Source organism: Acipenser ruthenus, chromosome 16 (assembly GCF_902713425.1).
Source record: "Acipenser ruthenus chromosome 16, fAciRut3.2 maternal haplotype, whole genome shotgun sequence".
Taxonomy (NCBI): Eukaryota; Metazoa; Chordata; class Actinopteri; order Acipenseriformes; family Acipenseridae; genus Acipenser; species Acipenser ruthenus.
Genome location: NC_081204.1, coordinates 4,219,938 through 4,237,141, shown reverse-complemented (window position 1 = coordinate 4,237,141; position 17,204 = coordinate 4,219,938). Strand labels below are relative to the sequence as shown.

Genomic DNA, 17,204 nt, shown 5'->3' with positions numbered 1-17,204 from the left:
TGGCAAAGTGGGCTAATTCACTACACGGCTGTCCTTTTTCTCACTGGGAGACTGGGTTCAAATCCTGCCTTTTCCTTCATTTTCAAAGAATTGGTTAATTTCCTATATAGTAAATGAAAAAGCAAGTTCTCCCATAGAAGTGAAATGGCACAGTGGGCTAATTCACAGGTATCCTGAGGTGTTGCTCTTGGGGGACTGGGTTCAAATCCTGCTGACTGCTTCTTTTATTTTCAAATAATGTGTTAATTCCCTATGTAGTTAATGATACGGCAAAGCTAGCTGAGTTCTTCTTTATTTTCAAATCATTGGATAATTTCCTGTATAGACAATGATAAAGGAGGATTTGCTATATAAGGGAAATGGCACAGTGAATTAGTATGCTATGTTGTTCTCTGCCGAGTTTAAATCGTTGATTTTCCTTTTTCAGACTTAAGTTAGTTGTCCTTGGAGTCAATGAAAAAGCTAACTCTTCCACAGATGTGAGATGGTGTAGTGGGCTAATTCACTAGCGTGCTGTGTAGTTCATTTTGGAGGGAATGGGTTCAAATCCAGGGAGTTCCTTCCTTTATTTTCCAACAATTGGTTAAGTCCCTATATATTCAATGAAAAAGCTGGTCCTTCTGCTGAATTGAAATGGCACAGTGGATTAATCCACCAGTGTGCTATGCTGTTCTCCTTGGAGGACTGTGTTCAAATCCAGTTGTCCTTCCTTTCTTTTAAAATAACTGGATCTTTTCCTATATAGACAATAATTCACTTGCGTACAATGCTGTTCTCCTCAATTGAAATCCAGTTGATTCTTTAGTTTCAAAGACTGTTCATTAACCTTAAAGTCAATGAAAAAGCTCTCTCTTCCGCAGGAGTGAGATGGTGTAGTGGGCTAGTTCACTAATGTGCTGTGTTGTTCATTTTGGGGGAGAATGGGTTCGAATCCCGGAGAGTTCCTTCCTTTATTTCCAACAATTGGTTAAGTCCCTATATATTCAATGAAAAAAGCAGGCTCTTCCACTGAAGTGAGATGGCTCAGTGGACTAATTCGCCAGCGCAATGTGTGGTTGTTTTTTGGGGTACTGGGTTCGAATCCCGCAGATTCCTTTCTGTTTTCCAAAAATTGGTTCATTGACCTTATGTTCAGTGTGAAACCGAGCTTTCCCGTGGGAGCTGGTGGCGCAGTGGTTAAGGCCACTGCCTCCTCTCCCCGAAGACGGCGGTTCAAATCCAGCTCCCGGTAAGTTCCAGAGGTAAGTAATGATGTCGGTTGTAAGTAATGATGTCGGTTGTGTTTCCACAGATGGAGGAGAAGCAGGTAGCAGCAGCGGTGGAGGCAGGAGAGGAGAGAAAGGGGGGGGTCTGGCCCCCCCGCCTGGGAGGAGAGTGCCAGGTTGGGATGTTGCTACCCGTGCAAAGAGAAATGTGACCAAGCGTTGTTTTGTTTGAGTCCCCTTGTGCATTCTACATTCTACAAACTACAACTGTCTTAATATGTGGTCTCTTTTACTGTCATTAATAAACATGTGGGATAAACATCTTCTTTACAATGACAGTAAAAGAGACCACATATTAAGACAGTTGTAGTTTGTAGAATGTAGAATGCACAAGGGGACTCAAACAAAACAACGCTTGGTCACATTTCTCTTTGCACGGGTAGCAACATCCCAACCTGGCACTCTCCTCCCAGGCGGGGGGGCCAGACCCCCCCCTTTCTCTCCTCTCCTGCCTCCACCGCTGCTGCTACCTGCTTCTCCTCCATCTGTGGAAACACAACCGACATCATTACTTACAACCGACATCATTACTTACCTCTGGAACTTACCGGGAGCTGGATTTGAACCGCCGTCTTCGGGGAGAGGAGGCAGTGGCCTTAACCACTGCGCCACCAGCTCCCACGGGAAAGCTCGGTTTCACACTGAACATAAGGTCAATGAACCAATTTTTGGAAAACAGAAAGGAATCTGCGGGATTCGAACCCAGTACCCCAAAAAACAACCACACATTGCGCTGGCGAATTAGTCCACTGAGCCATCTCACTTCAGTGGAAGAGCCTGCTTTTTTCATTGAATATATAGGGACTTAACCAATTGTTGGAAATAAAGGAAGGAACTCTCCGGGATTCGAACCCATTCCCCCCCAAAATGAACAACACAGCATGTTAGTGAATTAGCCCACTACACCATCTGACTCCTGCGGAAGAGAGAGCTTTTTCATTGACTTTAAGGTTAATGAACAGTCTTTGAAACTAAAGAATCAACTGGATTTCAACTGAGGAGAACAGCATTGTACGCAAGTGAATTATTGTCTATATAGGAAAAGATCCAGTTATTTTAAAAGAAAGGAAGGACAATTGGATTTGAACACAGTCCTCCAAGGAGAGCAGCATAGCACACTGGTGGATTAATCCACTGTGCCATTTCAATTCAGCAGAAGGACCTGCTTTTTCATTGAATATATAGGGACTTAACCAATTGTTGGAAAATAAAGGAAGGAACTCCCTGGATTTGAACCCATTCCCTCCAAAATGAACTACACAGCACGCTAGTGAATTAGCCCACTACACCATCTCACATCTGTGGAAGAGTTAGCTTTTTCATTGACTCCAAGGACAACTAACTTAAGTCTGAAAAAGGAAAATCAACGATTTAAACTCGGCAGAGAACAACATAGCATACTAATTCACTGTGCCATTTCCCTTATATAGCAAATCCTCCTTTATCATTGTCTATACAGGAAATTATCCAATGATTTGAAAATAAAGAACAGAACTCACCTTGTTTTGAAACCAGTCCCCCAAGAACAGAAAAGCATATTTGTGAATAAGTCCACTGTGCCACTTCACTTCCATGGTAAACATTGCTGTATCATTAACTACATAGGGAATTAACACATTATTTGAAGAAGGAACGAGCAGGATTTGAGTCCAGGCCCCCAAGGAGAACAACACGGCATACCACACAGTGCCACCTTACTTCCATGGAAGAATTTGCTTTTTCATTGATTATACAAAGAATTAACAAATGATTTGAAAATAAAGGATGGAACAAGCAGGATTTGAACCCAGGTCCCCAAAGAAAACAGCACAACACACGAATAAATTAGCCCACTGTGCCATCTCACATTGACTATATAGGGAATAAACACATTCTTTCAAAATAAAATTAAGAATCAGCAGGATTTGAACCAAGTATCCTAAGGCGAACAGCACAGCATAGTAGTGAATTGGCCCACTTTACCACATCACTTCCATGGAAAACCCTGCTGTATCATTGTCTTGATAGGAAATTAACAAATTCTTTGAAAAAAAAGAATGGGGGAAGAGGAGGGAATTGTGAAGGAAGAATTAAAGATGTACTGTATGTCTGGGGAACACCACTGGCGGAAAAAATAAATTGGACATGCACAATTGAATTTGCAAGCACAGGCCTACAAATGAGACACTTTTCCTCCGAAGATACTATTTGGTATAACACTGGGACACCTTCCTCAAAACCAGGACGATCCAGGGTAAAGAGAAACAGGTGGCAACCCTAGGGGCCAACACAAGTAATACACCTGCAGTGTAGCAACAACAAGGTCTGAATATGCATTTTCACTGAGCTCATTGTCACAATTATTTTTGTAAGTTAGTCCCCTGTAAGCAGTTCCCATTTTGAGAAACTGCCTATATTAACCCTTCTTATGTGCAGTGGCAGAGGGTGTAACCACAAATATTTACTTGAGCACACAATACTACCTTTCAGCAACAACCTAAGTGAAAGCTAAGTGTTCTGTCCCTTTTGAGGCGAAATAACAAGAAAAAAAAGAAAAAGCGAACGCTGCTGTGAGTTAATTGTACACGTCCGAACTGTCATGTCAGCAACTGAACCCTTCAAGGTGAAGCAGACCCACAGTTTCCTGGGCTTTTGCTATTACTACTTTTTTTTTCTAAAATGTTGTTTTGAGGTGCTAACAGTGAGGAGGGGTGGTGTTGTTTTTGCAGATGTGTTAGGTGGCTTCTGCGATTGCCTTTAGTGCCCAGTTACTACAGGTACAGAAATTGGTCTTAACCATCTGTAAACCCCAGGGTTAAGCAGCCACACATGCTCACTAATTTTGGTGGTAGGTTTATTCATATTTACATAATGTACTAATCATCACACACACACACATTATATATATATATATATATATATATATATGAAAAAATATGTTAAATTGTGCAAAGTATTAATGTTCAATTAGTTTATTTTCAAGAATAATAACAATGGTTTACTTGTTTAGCTTGTTAGTCACTTCAGGCTAACTGCCACTTAATGGCATCAAGCCAGCATTTCGTTTTTCAGGTAAACCTGAACCAGTTTTCTCCATTAGTATTTTTTGGCAGTAGACCCATTGCTTCAAGGGCTTTTGCTATTATGTCGTCAAGTTAGACAAGAAGCTTTTTTTTAATTTTTTCTAAAATGTTGTGTGAGGCACTAACAGTCACAGTGGGGTTGCATGCTTTGTTTACTAGAAGATGCTTTAGATGATTGTGTTTAGTGCCCAGTTACTACAGGAAAACAGTAGACTTCATTCAGCTTTTTTGTTTAGTTTTTTTTTTTGTTGTTGTTTAAAGTAAAGTAAAAGGTAACTTTATACTCCAATGACCTCTAGCACATCCCAAATTGCTCAGCTTTCACTTTACAAATAAACGGACAATGAAACATGAGCTCCAGTAAAACTGAAGATTTTTTACAAGCAGCGCAGGAACAGCAAGCATCTTTATATCTGGTAAGCATAGATAAAAGCGCCTGTATCCTCTGGGTTTACCTTCACTTAGACAAGCCTCTCACCACTTCTGTTACTTATCTTAAACATCCCTGTGCAAAACTAATCTTGGTGGAATAACAACGTAGAATTAAATGAACAAATAATAAATGTTGCATATTAGGGTAGTGTTTGCTACATCTGGTCATACTTCAGGTTATTTTGTTATTTGTTAAATCTAACCAGTGATGTGTTTTCTCTTTGTAACTTTGTAACATTTTGATCAATGGTTTTACCCGAGACTCATTTTTATAGGCATTCCCCTTGATTAAACTTTTTTTTTTTTTTTTTTTTTTTTTTTTTAAATGTGTTGAGTTGAAAACAGATGTCATGATCAGCTAACTGGTTAATTAATCAAAACCAGATAAAAAAAAAAAAAAAAAAAAAATCCAACAATCTTAAGAGTTGTGTAAACAGGGCACATCATTTCATATTTACTATAGTTAAATGCATGTTTATTAAATTAAGACCAACAGTAAGTTAAGGGTGGTCCTGTTCATGAAGCTTAGGTCATAGAAATAGCTTTTTTATGAATAAAATCAAGCTTGATATTCAATAAATGGAGCAAAACTGCTGTTAAAGAACATGTTTATGAAAATGAATACTACAATAGCTGGGCCCTATTCATAAACCCTTATTGATAAACATAATTCGTAGTGAAAGCACTAATGGATTTGACATACTTGTTGAATTCAGTGATCACATATCTCGAGAAAATGAAATGAATGAAAAATGTTCCTTCTCATTCATCAAAACCTTTTAAGGACTATGCAGATGCCCCCGAACACAAACATAAGTTCAATACAACTTGATCAGGGCTAAGCTTGCAGGAAGTAAGAGGAACCGTCCATGAAAAGTTACTTTAGATTTTAAGTCTTTGTTTGACCAGAATTTGAACATGCCAGCTGCCAGCCCTCCTTGCTGGTCCCGCTGCAGTTTTATTTACCAGTGCTCAGCACCTGCTCTGACTTTCCTGTCTGTTATTACATTCCTGTTGTTCAGTACAATGCAGTTAGATATTAAAGGACAAGGGATTTTGGTGACCTCTGCTATCTAATAACATTGAACAAATAATGTGTTGATGCAATACTAACCTGAAGAAGAAATTTAACCTCAAAGAATGCATGTACATTAATACCAGCTGAACGACACCTGCACCTTCACCAGCAATGACACAGCATGTGCATATTTTTTTGTGGAGCTTCTCATCCCATTATACATTCACACTGACATTTTCTGTAGTCTGTGTAACTTTCATTAACTGCAGAATTCCAAATGGCCAGTTGAACGTATTATGGAAACAGAGTAGGGCCTGGTTGGTATTTTGATTTGGAGGCTAAGTAGGTTAGGGCAGTGGTTCCCAAACAGTGAGCTTTATGTGTTAATGTTTTAACTTAAGGGCCCACTATGCCATAATGGAGTTCCAAAGGTGAGCCACAAGTTTAAAAAAATAATAAAAAAAAAGGTTTGGGAACATCTGGGTAAGGAGATACTGCTCTGCGACACGACTAAAGCACACCAAGGGTAAGATTGAGAACGATTTAAAAATAAATTAAACAAAATTTAACAAAACCTTCCAATTACCCTACCCCTAATGAGACCATTGTTGTCTTTATTATACAATAAACTCTACATTTAAATTATTAAACAGACTAAAGAAACAGGTAGTATCAAACACAAAACACTTCAAGACTGGTTAACAAAAAAATAATAAGAAAACACACCTTCCACAACCCTGTCAACCTTGCTTTGACTGTGGAGACCACAAACTGCTGAATAAATATTGACATATCAAAATGAAATGTAAACAAGTTAAACCTGTTTCGCTGCACTTTTTTTTTTTTTTTAGACTGTTTAGTGTTATTGAAGGGTAGGGCGGATGGCAGGCGAGCCTGTATTTTGCATCATGTATTTTTATAGCATAAACTCTTGCTAATCTAAATCCGTTTCAGATTTGACATTTGTTTGGAGTACTGATTGTAACTTGTGCCATTTTAAAAATGCCTTGTTACTCTCTGTTTTATGTTTTTCCTATTAACATTTTATGGTATATCTGTAATACCTTTTTACATTTTCTTATACAGTACTTTTGATGTAATCAATAAAGACATATGTGTTTTATGATCTTTCCTTGTCTTCATGTCTAACAATAAATGCGAATGTCATAATAACAATTTTACAGTAGTAAACAAAATATTTTGTATAACCGAGGTTTTACTGGAAATGCTTGCATGCCAAAACTAATGCTGGTGCTCAAGTAAACAAAATATAAATGCTTTCCACTAAGATTTTTATATAAGATTGTGAGAATCGCTTGAAATGTGGTTTCCAACTCGGGTTTCACAAGTCTGTCTAGTAAGATTCATTGCCTAGACTCTGTTAGCTTTTAGCGGTTGAAGCGCACTGAGCACCGTTAAATTGCGTTTCTTAAAACCTCCCAGGGATGACATGACCTAAAGACTCACCCACAGATTGCACTCCACAAAAATCAGTCCTTCATCTACAACATATTGTAGACATGCAAGAAAAATACAGCGCGAGCAGTAAAAGACAATCGAGAGAAAGAAAGAAAGAAAAACTCAGCAGTCTTTTGACGAAGTCAACCCAAACGTGACCATTTTGATATGCTGTTGTGAAAAAAGCATTAACAACAGAGGAATAAACAGCATGCAATAGGTTTCTGACCACCGTCCGTAAAAATCACTCACCCCAAGGTTAATGAGTTGAAATATTTCAGTTTTCAATTCTAGTCTTCATTGATGGGAACATAGTTTTTTAGTTTTTTTACATGCTGCTTACTTCCTAAGAGACTGGTAAAGATCACCAAACCAATCAAACATTTGGCAGAAATACCTCACTGCTTCTATGTTCGTAATGCATTTCGGAGACTATAAACGACCATCTCATCAATGGAGAGCCCTGGATTTTAAAGTAGCAGGAAATCTAGCCACTGAATATATTTCAGACATTTACCGTAAAGTTTTAGAAATCTTGCTTTCATTGAGCTCCACGTTAAATTAAACCAGCCATGATTCTGACAGTTACTATTTTTCCTGTCATTGGTATGTGTGGACCTTTCAGGGTTCAGTTATCAAGCCAGGTTACACTATAGGAACTGCAGTCCAATGAGCAGAAATAACTATGCATTTAGGATTCAGGGTTGTCCGGTTTTCCACATCTTCTGTTTGCCAGTGCAGCAGCTGCATTAGAAGAATCGGTGCTACGAGGAACGCACACAGATTTAATTCATCTCAAACACTGGGACGAGAAATATTTGAAGGGTCCTTCACAGCAATTCAACTTATCAGTGCACTTGTCACGAAGGAAAGCATCCTGAGGTATTCACAGCAGCCGTGGAAGAGGAATTTTATTTGATGTTTAAAGTGGTTGTATCATCTCTGCAGGATGTACCAGTCATGCCACAGATTGAGGAGTAAACTGCTTGTACTGCATGTACTTTTCTGTTAAATTATCTCAATAAATTACTAGATCTCTCATATCTAACAGATCCAAACCCTTTTTTATCAGAGTCGCTGCTTAAAACCGCTTCAAATATCAATTGACCATCAAGTTCAGAGAAATAAAAACTTCAAAATAGGAGACTTTAATAATGACTATACAGTGTGCACAGAGATAGATCAGTGGGACTTCCTTCTCGACCCTTTCCACATTTTCTGGAGTTTCTTCATGCTGTATGACACAGTTTTCAAAAGGCCTGGATACACGAGGAACAGAAGGGTCACTTAACCTTCAGGTTTCAATAAACTACAAGAGTTATGACAAAATAACATAAGAAGTTACTCCATAGACAAATCTATTAATGTATATATACTGAATGGTATACAGAGGTATTGACAATATTGTCTTTTTTCCCACTCTGACCTTGAGTAGGGTGAAAAACAGCTTGTATCTTTACACAGCACCCTATATAATATTTTCTTTATAATATTTCTGTTTTAAGAATAATTATACACTAATGTTAATGTGACATTTCCTTCAGATACACATACATTTCTAATGGCTGTATCACATCTATATCAGTGCACTCTATGCTTTTTATTTTATTTTATTTTTTATATTACATTAGAAACTAGGCAGATACCTGCTATGTGGTATACATGTACATATAAGAATCAATTCCTCTTACCAGCAGTTAGAATTCCCTTTGCACTCTGGGTTATGCTTGAAGATTTCACTATTGCAGATATACCTTTAAAAAAAGACGGATATCGTGATTTGAAGCACTAACTTAATCATTGCTCACACTTACGAGATGAAAGCATTGTTACTATTAACTATATGTGTTATTATACACTGTACAAAACAACAAAAAACAGGTGTTGAACAAACATGATGTACAAATATATCTTAATCATAAAATCTAACAACCAATTATAACCATGAAAGAAAAATGGAATGGATATTTCTTTAAGCAAAAGCGAGACAGAGTATTTCTGTTTATACCAAGCAGGGGCAAACATTTATATATATGATTTGTTTAGTGTAAACATACCCTATTGTATTACTGTTTGCTGACGGATTGCATGGCGCATCTATGTGTTTTTCCCCAGTACCACAGTATGGTATGGAACCACCTGGTTCAAGCCTACAGTACCTTGCTGTACTACTAATCCGCAGTCTGGGTCCTGGGCCACCTGCAGCAACATCTCTTCTACATCTCTGTTCTTTCCCGGGGGGTCCACAATTCGGGTAATCTGCTGCTGGAGAGTCCTGGGCAGACCCATCAGTTGAACAAACTGACCCTCTGGGCTTTTATCAATCTGCAGACATTACCAGAGAAAACAAATACCATTCTAAATATGTACAATAACTGACGTCAATTTACCAGAGGGTGACACTGGTTGGAACATGCAACAGATTAAAATATGGTAATACATATGTCATTTTTATTAGACTTTTACTTTGTTCCAAATATAAAGGTCCTTCTGATGTATGATGAGATTTGAATGCTCCCCCAAATAAACCTCCACAACTAGAGAGTGGCGTATCTTACATACTGTGCCGTGCTCTTGCATGCTCCAGTCCTTAGCTATGATATCTGGAGAAACTAACATGTAAGCCAAGTAGGACACAAGGATAGAAACAAGGATGGATGGATATGAATAAAAACATGCAGCAGATTGAAATGATGAGAAGCACAAATCCCACCTCCAATTTGCCCTGATGCTGCTTGTAAACCACCTGTGGGCAATCCTGAAGAATGTTGCTGTACAGCATCTGAAAGTGAGGCAGGTTGGCCTTGACAATGTTCAGCACCTTGGATTTGTCTTCTCCTATTACCATCCTAAAATCCCCTGGAACCACAAAATCACATTTAACAGCACTGGCCAGCGATAATGCCGACAAAATAATACAGATCAGTTTATATGCAGATAATCCCTCAACTAAATGCATACACAAATAAACAATGAGGGCTCCAACCTGAAACTGACCTGCATACGAGAGTCCAGCAATCTGGACAAACAGATCCTCTTCTGAGAAGCTCTCTGGAAGCATGAGGAAAGCTGCAGTGACCGCACTCTTAAGGTTGCTGACCAGTGCAGCTCGCAGCTTTCCATTCTCATTCTGCACCAGGATTTTAACCTACAGAGACAGGCTTTGTAAGTGCAATATAGAAAATCATTTGCCTTGTTTCTAGATGTGTGGTAGCAGTACACAGTACAATCTGACACATAAAAATGTATGAGCAGATGTTCCATAGATAACATGGTCTATTCATAAAAAAAAAATAACAAATACTGTTTCCACAAAATATTTGACAAGTAAATTAGCTCTGCCCTCTAGTGGTGATTACACCCAGCATAATTTCTTAGGGGAAAAATACCTCAGTACTGTAGACAACTTTTAAATAAAAAGCAGACTACTGAATTTACTGCTTTGAATTATTTTAGAGCTGAAACAGCATGCTCACATGATATGATGCAAGCTATCCTTCTGAAAATCTTTGAAAGTCGTTCAAAAAAAATATGCACAATTTAAATGAGCGTGGTTTTTGAATACACTCTTGAACCTTGGATCACTGAAGAATCACATGCAGTGGTTCCTCTAATTTTATTTAGCTGTCCCTACTCTCTAAACATCTGCTGTGGTATTGTGCTTTGGGTTTACTCCCACTGCCTTGGAAAAATAAGCATTGGTTTTAGAACACCCTCAGTATAGTACATTGGTAAAATAAGATGGTTTGTATTTTAATTTGTAAACTGTACAGAGACAAATACCCACATTAGTTAACAACTAACTTCATTTACATTATCTGCAGCTCAGCCTACCATAAGAACGAACGTACGCTGTGCTTACAGGTTTGTGGAGCCTCCCAGACACATACAATGTTTTCCAGTGAAGCAAGTCTTCGATTAATGTATCAGTGCTGATAACACCATACTTGATCACCTGTAAATAAACAAATATAAAATGATAAAACTACAAAGACACCTTTTTATCTGTCTATCTATCTATCTATCTACACATATATAAAGTTGCTTTTTTCTAGACATATTACAGGTATAGAATGTGCTGCTATGGTTCTTTACCCTGCCATCACATGGCACTAATGTATTGTAATAGACTCCTGCTCCATAATTCATCTGCATGCTGCTGACTTGTTTGGGGCCCAGGAACCGCAGGAGGGAATAATGCTTCCGGTTCTGCATCAGGTTCATAGTATGCCAGGTTGGTGGATCATCGACAGCAATCACAAAGTCTATCATGTTGTTCTGGGAGAAGATTGAAATACATGAGAATACACCAGGATTACTTTAGTTGTACTGTACAAAAAAGCAAGACATAGAGGAACTAGGAGATACAAGATTTGTGTATTAGGTGGACAAAGATCAAATGTACAGCTGCCAGGTTTTGATTAAAATGATTGCACTTTGCATCATCATCAATATTAATTTAATTGTATCTTTCATCACATTGTTCAGGGATGGAAATAAGACTCCCACTGCACAGCAGTTTGACCCATTCCTGGTTTTACTATGTGTTTAATAAAACACACCTTACTTATTGAACTGTGGCTAATCAAAATCGTAGTAAAACCTGGAATGGGTGAAACTGAAGTGCAATAGGAGTATTATTTCCATCCATGTAGTTGAAATTAATGTATCTGATGTCGTGTAAACGCAACACAATCAAAGGTGATGATTGATTTAAACACAAGAATTACCGTGTATGTTTTTCTTACCAAAGATAATGACACGGACAAACGAAAAAGTCGTCACGTTGTGTAGAATCAGCTTCTAAAACACACACATATATATCTGAAAATATGTTAATGGAACTGTGAAAAAAAGCAAACCAAGTAAATACTAAATACTTTGAGCTGTTAGTTCTCTCTTACCCCCATTTGTCCTTGGGTGGTCCCAGTTTGCCTGAACACCCCTGAGCCATATGTAAATGCCAGGCTGATATCCTGTGGGAACTGGGACAAAATCCTTCGGTACAGAACACTACTGGTCTGAATAGCCGGCACCGACATGACACAATAAAGCGGTGACCCACTTACATAGGGATCTATAAAGTGTAAGGGCAAACAAATAAAGAAAAACTACGCTACAGCTCGTTCTATAATGAAGGCACTGCTAGTACTTCTGTGTTGAGCACATATCAACATCATTGCGCCGGCGACATTGAACCTTTTCTACGACATGCATTGTTTTGCAAACGAATGTGAACTATTTATTCACACAACTTCACATTGATCGAATTTATTTAATAATACATGTTCAGTAATAACATATGTCAAACCTAACCAGCAAGCAAATGTCAAACACCACAATCAAGGAAAGCTGCAGGCAGCAACAACAAACCAAGACCAGAACTTCGCACCAAATGTTTTTGACGCCCCCTCTAGTGGTCGGAGGCTACATTAATTTAGGATATGGAGAAATTGAGAAAAACTATTGCTGATGTTTGGTACCAGCAACGTGTTTATCCAATATTTCAGGGATTGTTAAAAAAAAAAAATAATAATAATTTTCAGGCATTTCAGTCCATTGCAAATGAAACGCAATTTGTTCTTGTAATATTTGAAGCAATGAGTTATACAGTAGGTGCCAAACAGTTAACTGCATACCCACAACTGTGTGCTGTGGATACCTTGTGAAAAAAAAGGTGTGTGTGAGAGTGTTTTCAATAATGTCCTTATTTTTCCACTTTCTCTCTGGTGACTTATTTCTCAGTAGTTCTTTTCACAAACAGCACAGTGATTGCGGCATTGCAATCTGTGTTTAATAAACAGCCTGCCTTCTTTTAAATCCTTGAGTAATTTAATGGCTTGGAGAGATTATGGGACTTCATGATGTCATGAGCATTACTGATTACATAACTATTTATCTTTCTTTCTGAATTTAGCTCCCAATGATGATGTGATTATGCATGATTGCTTATATAAACATTTGGGGGCAGATCCTATTCAGAATGCAGTATTTCTTATTGTATTTAATGGAGGTGGTTAATAATAGAGCAACAGTATTTAGATCAGCCTTTTGTTACAACCATTGTTTAATTTGAACCATCTAAACCTCCATCCTTGTCCTAAAGCAGTAAACTGATTAGTTACAATAACCATACTGAACGTGTCTTGGAAGCTGTTTATTTTAGATATTTCATTACAGGACAAATGGTTTTAGTGAATAAACGGGACACACTGTGATGAGTCATCAGGTACATCTGTGCTTGTACTCAGGGGATGGACTGCAGCCATCATCTTAATCAAACAATGCCATACAGTAAATGAAACAAGAGCACTTGAAGATAAGCTGTCCTTTTAAGGATCTTCTGAGGCCACGGTTTCTCTGAACAATAATAGACAGTCACTTTACATTTCCATCATGAGCAGGAATTCATCAGAGGATCATCAGCTTGCATGAAGCAAGTTTCCACCCCCACAGTGCAGTGCCATGACCTGGCTGCATGATACACACGATCTGGAGGTTCTAAATTGATACATGAAGGTTCAGTGCTACATTATTATTTAGGACAAAACTGCAAGAAAATCTTTTGACAATATAATCTTTATATAGCACCTTGCATAGTGGACCACCATCACAAAGATAGGCTGTGAACTGTGCATTACATGCAGTCACTTACAATAGGACATTGATTTAACATCTCATCTGCAGGAGGTTAAGTGACTTGCTCAGACTCGCCCTGGACAAGCCCTGGACTTTAACCACTGGACCACACTGCCTCCTGTCATTATTATATCATTAAAAAAGTGGTTTGTGGCACAAAAAAATTGTACAGCCACGTGCATGTGATGCAGGTTTGAACCTCTCCATCCAAGTTCTATAATCTCTCTGTATTTCAGCTCAGCGGATTTGTTTGTGATTTCGAATGCAACAGGAGAGGAAGAAGGTACTGCATTTTCATGTTTGGAAACTAGATGGTGATTTAAGGATTGTTCATATCGTTGTCAAAATGTCTTTCCATTCCTTTTTTAATTTTTACTGAAGTTAGTGAAGGTAGTATTAGTGACAGGCACATCTTCGGTAGCATTTTACCTCTTTCATGTTTGCTAGTGCCTTTCATGTTGTCATTAGGATGTTGCTAGACGTTAATATTACTGTCAGAACCTCTAAATATAACCCTTCTTTGATCACCCTCTTTCTTTGAATTAATAATGCCCTAATGCTCCGTCCCTAAAGCAAGTTGGCTCTGTCCTTATTAGTGACTGATACCAGCATAATTACTTTCTTCTGTCAGGCTGTAATTGAGGGATGGGATTTTCATATTTATCTTCACTTTTGCCGATGCTGTGTAACTTTACTTGAGCAAGCAGACATGAATCTTCCTTTTTTGGCCTGACTTGAAAACAGCCACATATCAAGTCTCCAGCAGTCTCCAGTACCTCTAATTTAGCACTGTAATCTGATGTGAAACTGTGGGGCCTTTCAATTACGTCTTAAGCAAGTGCATTTCCAGGAACACCAAGTATCAATGTTAAATATAGTCCAGACAGTCTCTGAAGGAGAAAATAAAGAAGGTAAAAACTCTATTAACTTCATAAGCTGCCTGTTTTTTTTTTTTTTTTTTTTTAAATTGCATCTGACAGTTTAATCACATGCACGGATCTAATAGAACACATTTATAAAAAATAAAAAAAATTGTCCTAATAATTTATTAACACAGGTTAAACCTGTTTCTGTTTTGGAATTAAATTGACTGAGTATTCTAATTAATTATAATGTATTTTATGATTCTATATTTAATCATTACAAAGAAAATGATGAACAGGCAAAACCAATGAGAACAAACTCAAATTCACTTCATTTTGTACTAAAGGTCTGAACATTGAAAAATACAAAGACAAAAATTGAGCTACTTAAAAAAAAAAAAAAAAATACTACAGTAGGTTGCCATCATGTTGGGCTGTTTCTATAATGATGGCATTGTTTTACATAGAGAAGCTTGCCTGTACATATAATACTCAGTGGAGACCACTGACTGTGGGAGCTGATATTTGAGGTATAATTAGACCTCTTTAATAGGGGCCATCAGAAACAGTCATGTTCTTGTTATTTTAAAAGCCAGCAGGATCTCCATTAGTGCCACAAGAGGATGCTGCAGGCTTTGTGTATCTTTCACTCACGAGGCTTCAGCCTCATTACACAGTGCTGGGCACGACACCACACAGCTGGAACCAGGCCCCAGCATATGCAAAGCACACAGCAGCAATGTGCTCAATAAAGAGTTTGTCTGTTACACTTTTGTGGTTTTCTTCGGGTATGAGAGGGAAATTGCCTGGAGCATATTTTTAAGGCCTCAGCATGGTCACATTTTTGTGAGGCAATTATTATATTATACCCTATCCTAATTAGTGAGGTTTACAAGGTGGACTCTGGGTTGTCTCCAAGCGGACTGAATTAATTCTTAGCAAATTCAGCATCTGTTTAGGCTAGTGCTTCTGTCAGTCAATCTCTATTACTGTAAAATGAGCCATTTTATTTCTGCATTGTTTGTTTTGACCTGTTCACAAAAAAAAACATGTCTATTTATGCACTGTGTATACTCTGCTATTATTGTGCTTGGTTTACTTAGCAACAAAAAGTCAACCAGGGTGACAACTTTCTCACTAGAAATAAACATATTTGATAATATTTTCAGCCATTATATTCCTAATTGGTAACAAAGGAAACCCATATGGCATACACCTCATTACTATAGTTGTAAAAACAGGTTGATTATATGCACTTGACTAATTATCCTGGAATGTAGCGCATTAATTTATTAAGCGTCCTGTAAGTGGAGATTGTATGAGTTTGCAATCCTGCAACTGCTGATTAAATATAATTACCCATTGCAGCTGTCAGCTTTTTATTTTCAATGTTAAGGAAACTCCTCAGGCAAAACCCAACGGCACCCTTCACTTTGACCTGTGACGTAAGATTGCCGTCATATTGGTGTCATATGACTTATTGTTTTCCAGATGATAAAGACACTGAAATATTGTTGTAAATAAATGTGTAAATACTGCTGATGCTGATTAGGTAAAACGCTCACGAAGAATAGTCATTTGCTAAAAGGGATTTAGAACAAAAATGATTGTAATAAAGTATGTGTAATGCACCCGCTACAAAAATAGAAATTAACATAGAAATAAAAACTATCTGCCGAACGCTGAGCTTGCAGAAAATATGTTCACATTAATTATGTGAGTTATATGCTAGCTCAATTTAGAATATCATTTGCACTTTGGAAATAAAACAAAATATTGGGACTAAAATAATGTCCCCTTCATGGCTCTGTTCTTAGCCTTTCATTCAGAACCGTATGCTTCAAGAGAATTTCAAAGTTTGAAGTAAAATGCCTCGCTACTACATGTCTGTCTTCAGTGTCAGTTCAACTGTTGGGTGACCTATTTTAAAAATTTAATTCCACAATCTTCTTGGATATTCCTAATCCCGATGTAAAATTTCAATTTTCGGATGAATGCATTCATTCCTTTTTTGTCTCTCCCGTATCCTCGTTGTCTTAAGAATATGTATAGCTTTCTCCAATGATAAACATGCATCTTGACAGGAGGTGATCAAGGTGATTAAACAGCATGTAGTAGAAATCGAACCGTGTCTCCGATTGCAAATAGAACATTCTCAATAGCATTGGCAGCGCACAGACACCGAGACTGAAAAGAGCAAGTGTTCCCTTCTTGCTTCTGTTAACCTTGGAATTAAACTACAATTGTAGTGAATCCATTTTATAACGGGAGCACTAAACTGGCGCACTTTCCATTGTGTCTCTAATTACTGTGTATGTACATGGTAGTTACTTTGTAAATACATGTGCACTTACACTCAATTACAATCTTGTTATGCATTGTTACAATGTACATAATGTGTACATCTTTTTGCACGATATAACCCTAACCCTTTTCTGATACAATTGTGTACTAACATATATTTGCA

The 17,204-nt window shown here is 37.8% G+C and overlaps 1 protein-coding gene across 2 annotated transcripts; it reads right to left on the bottom strand.

Annotated features, from left to right (window-relative positions):
• Window positions 1-7,163: 7,163 nt before the first annotated feature.
• Window positions 7,164-12,604, bottom strand: LOC131697697 (phosphatidate cytidylyltransferase, mitochondrial-like). 2 transcript variants are annotated; one of them, XM_058988478.1, is made up of 9 exons: window positions 12,140-12,267; window positions 11,984-12,059; window positions 11,331-11,513; window positions 11,098-11,190; window positions 10,233-10,383; window positions 9,949-10,094; window positions 9,395-9,560; window positions 8,927-8,989; window positions 7,164-8,494 (listed from the first exon to the last, which is right to left on the bottom strand). In XM_058988478.1, exons 3-9 carry the CDS (start codon window positions 11,505-11,507, stop codon window positions 8,418-8,420), a joined length of 873 nt encoding a protein of 290 aa, XP_058844461.1. In that variant the 5' UTR covers window positions 11,508-11,513; window positions 11,984-12,059; window positions 12,140-12,267; the 3' UTR covers window positions 7,164-8,417. The 2 variants fall into 2 exon arrangements, with proteins under 2 accessions (XP_058844461.1, XP_058844460.1); XM_058988477.1 differs by lacking the exon at window positions 11,984-12,059 and having other exon boundaries at window positions 12,140-12,604.
• Between the last annotated feature and the right edge of the window lie 4,600 nt (window positions 12,605-17,204).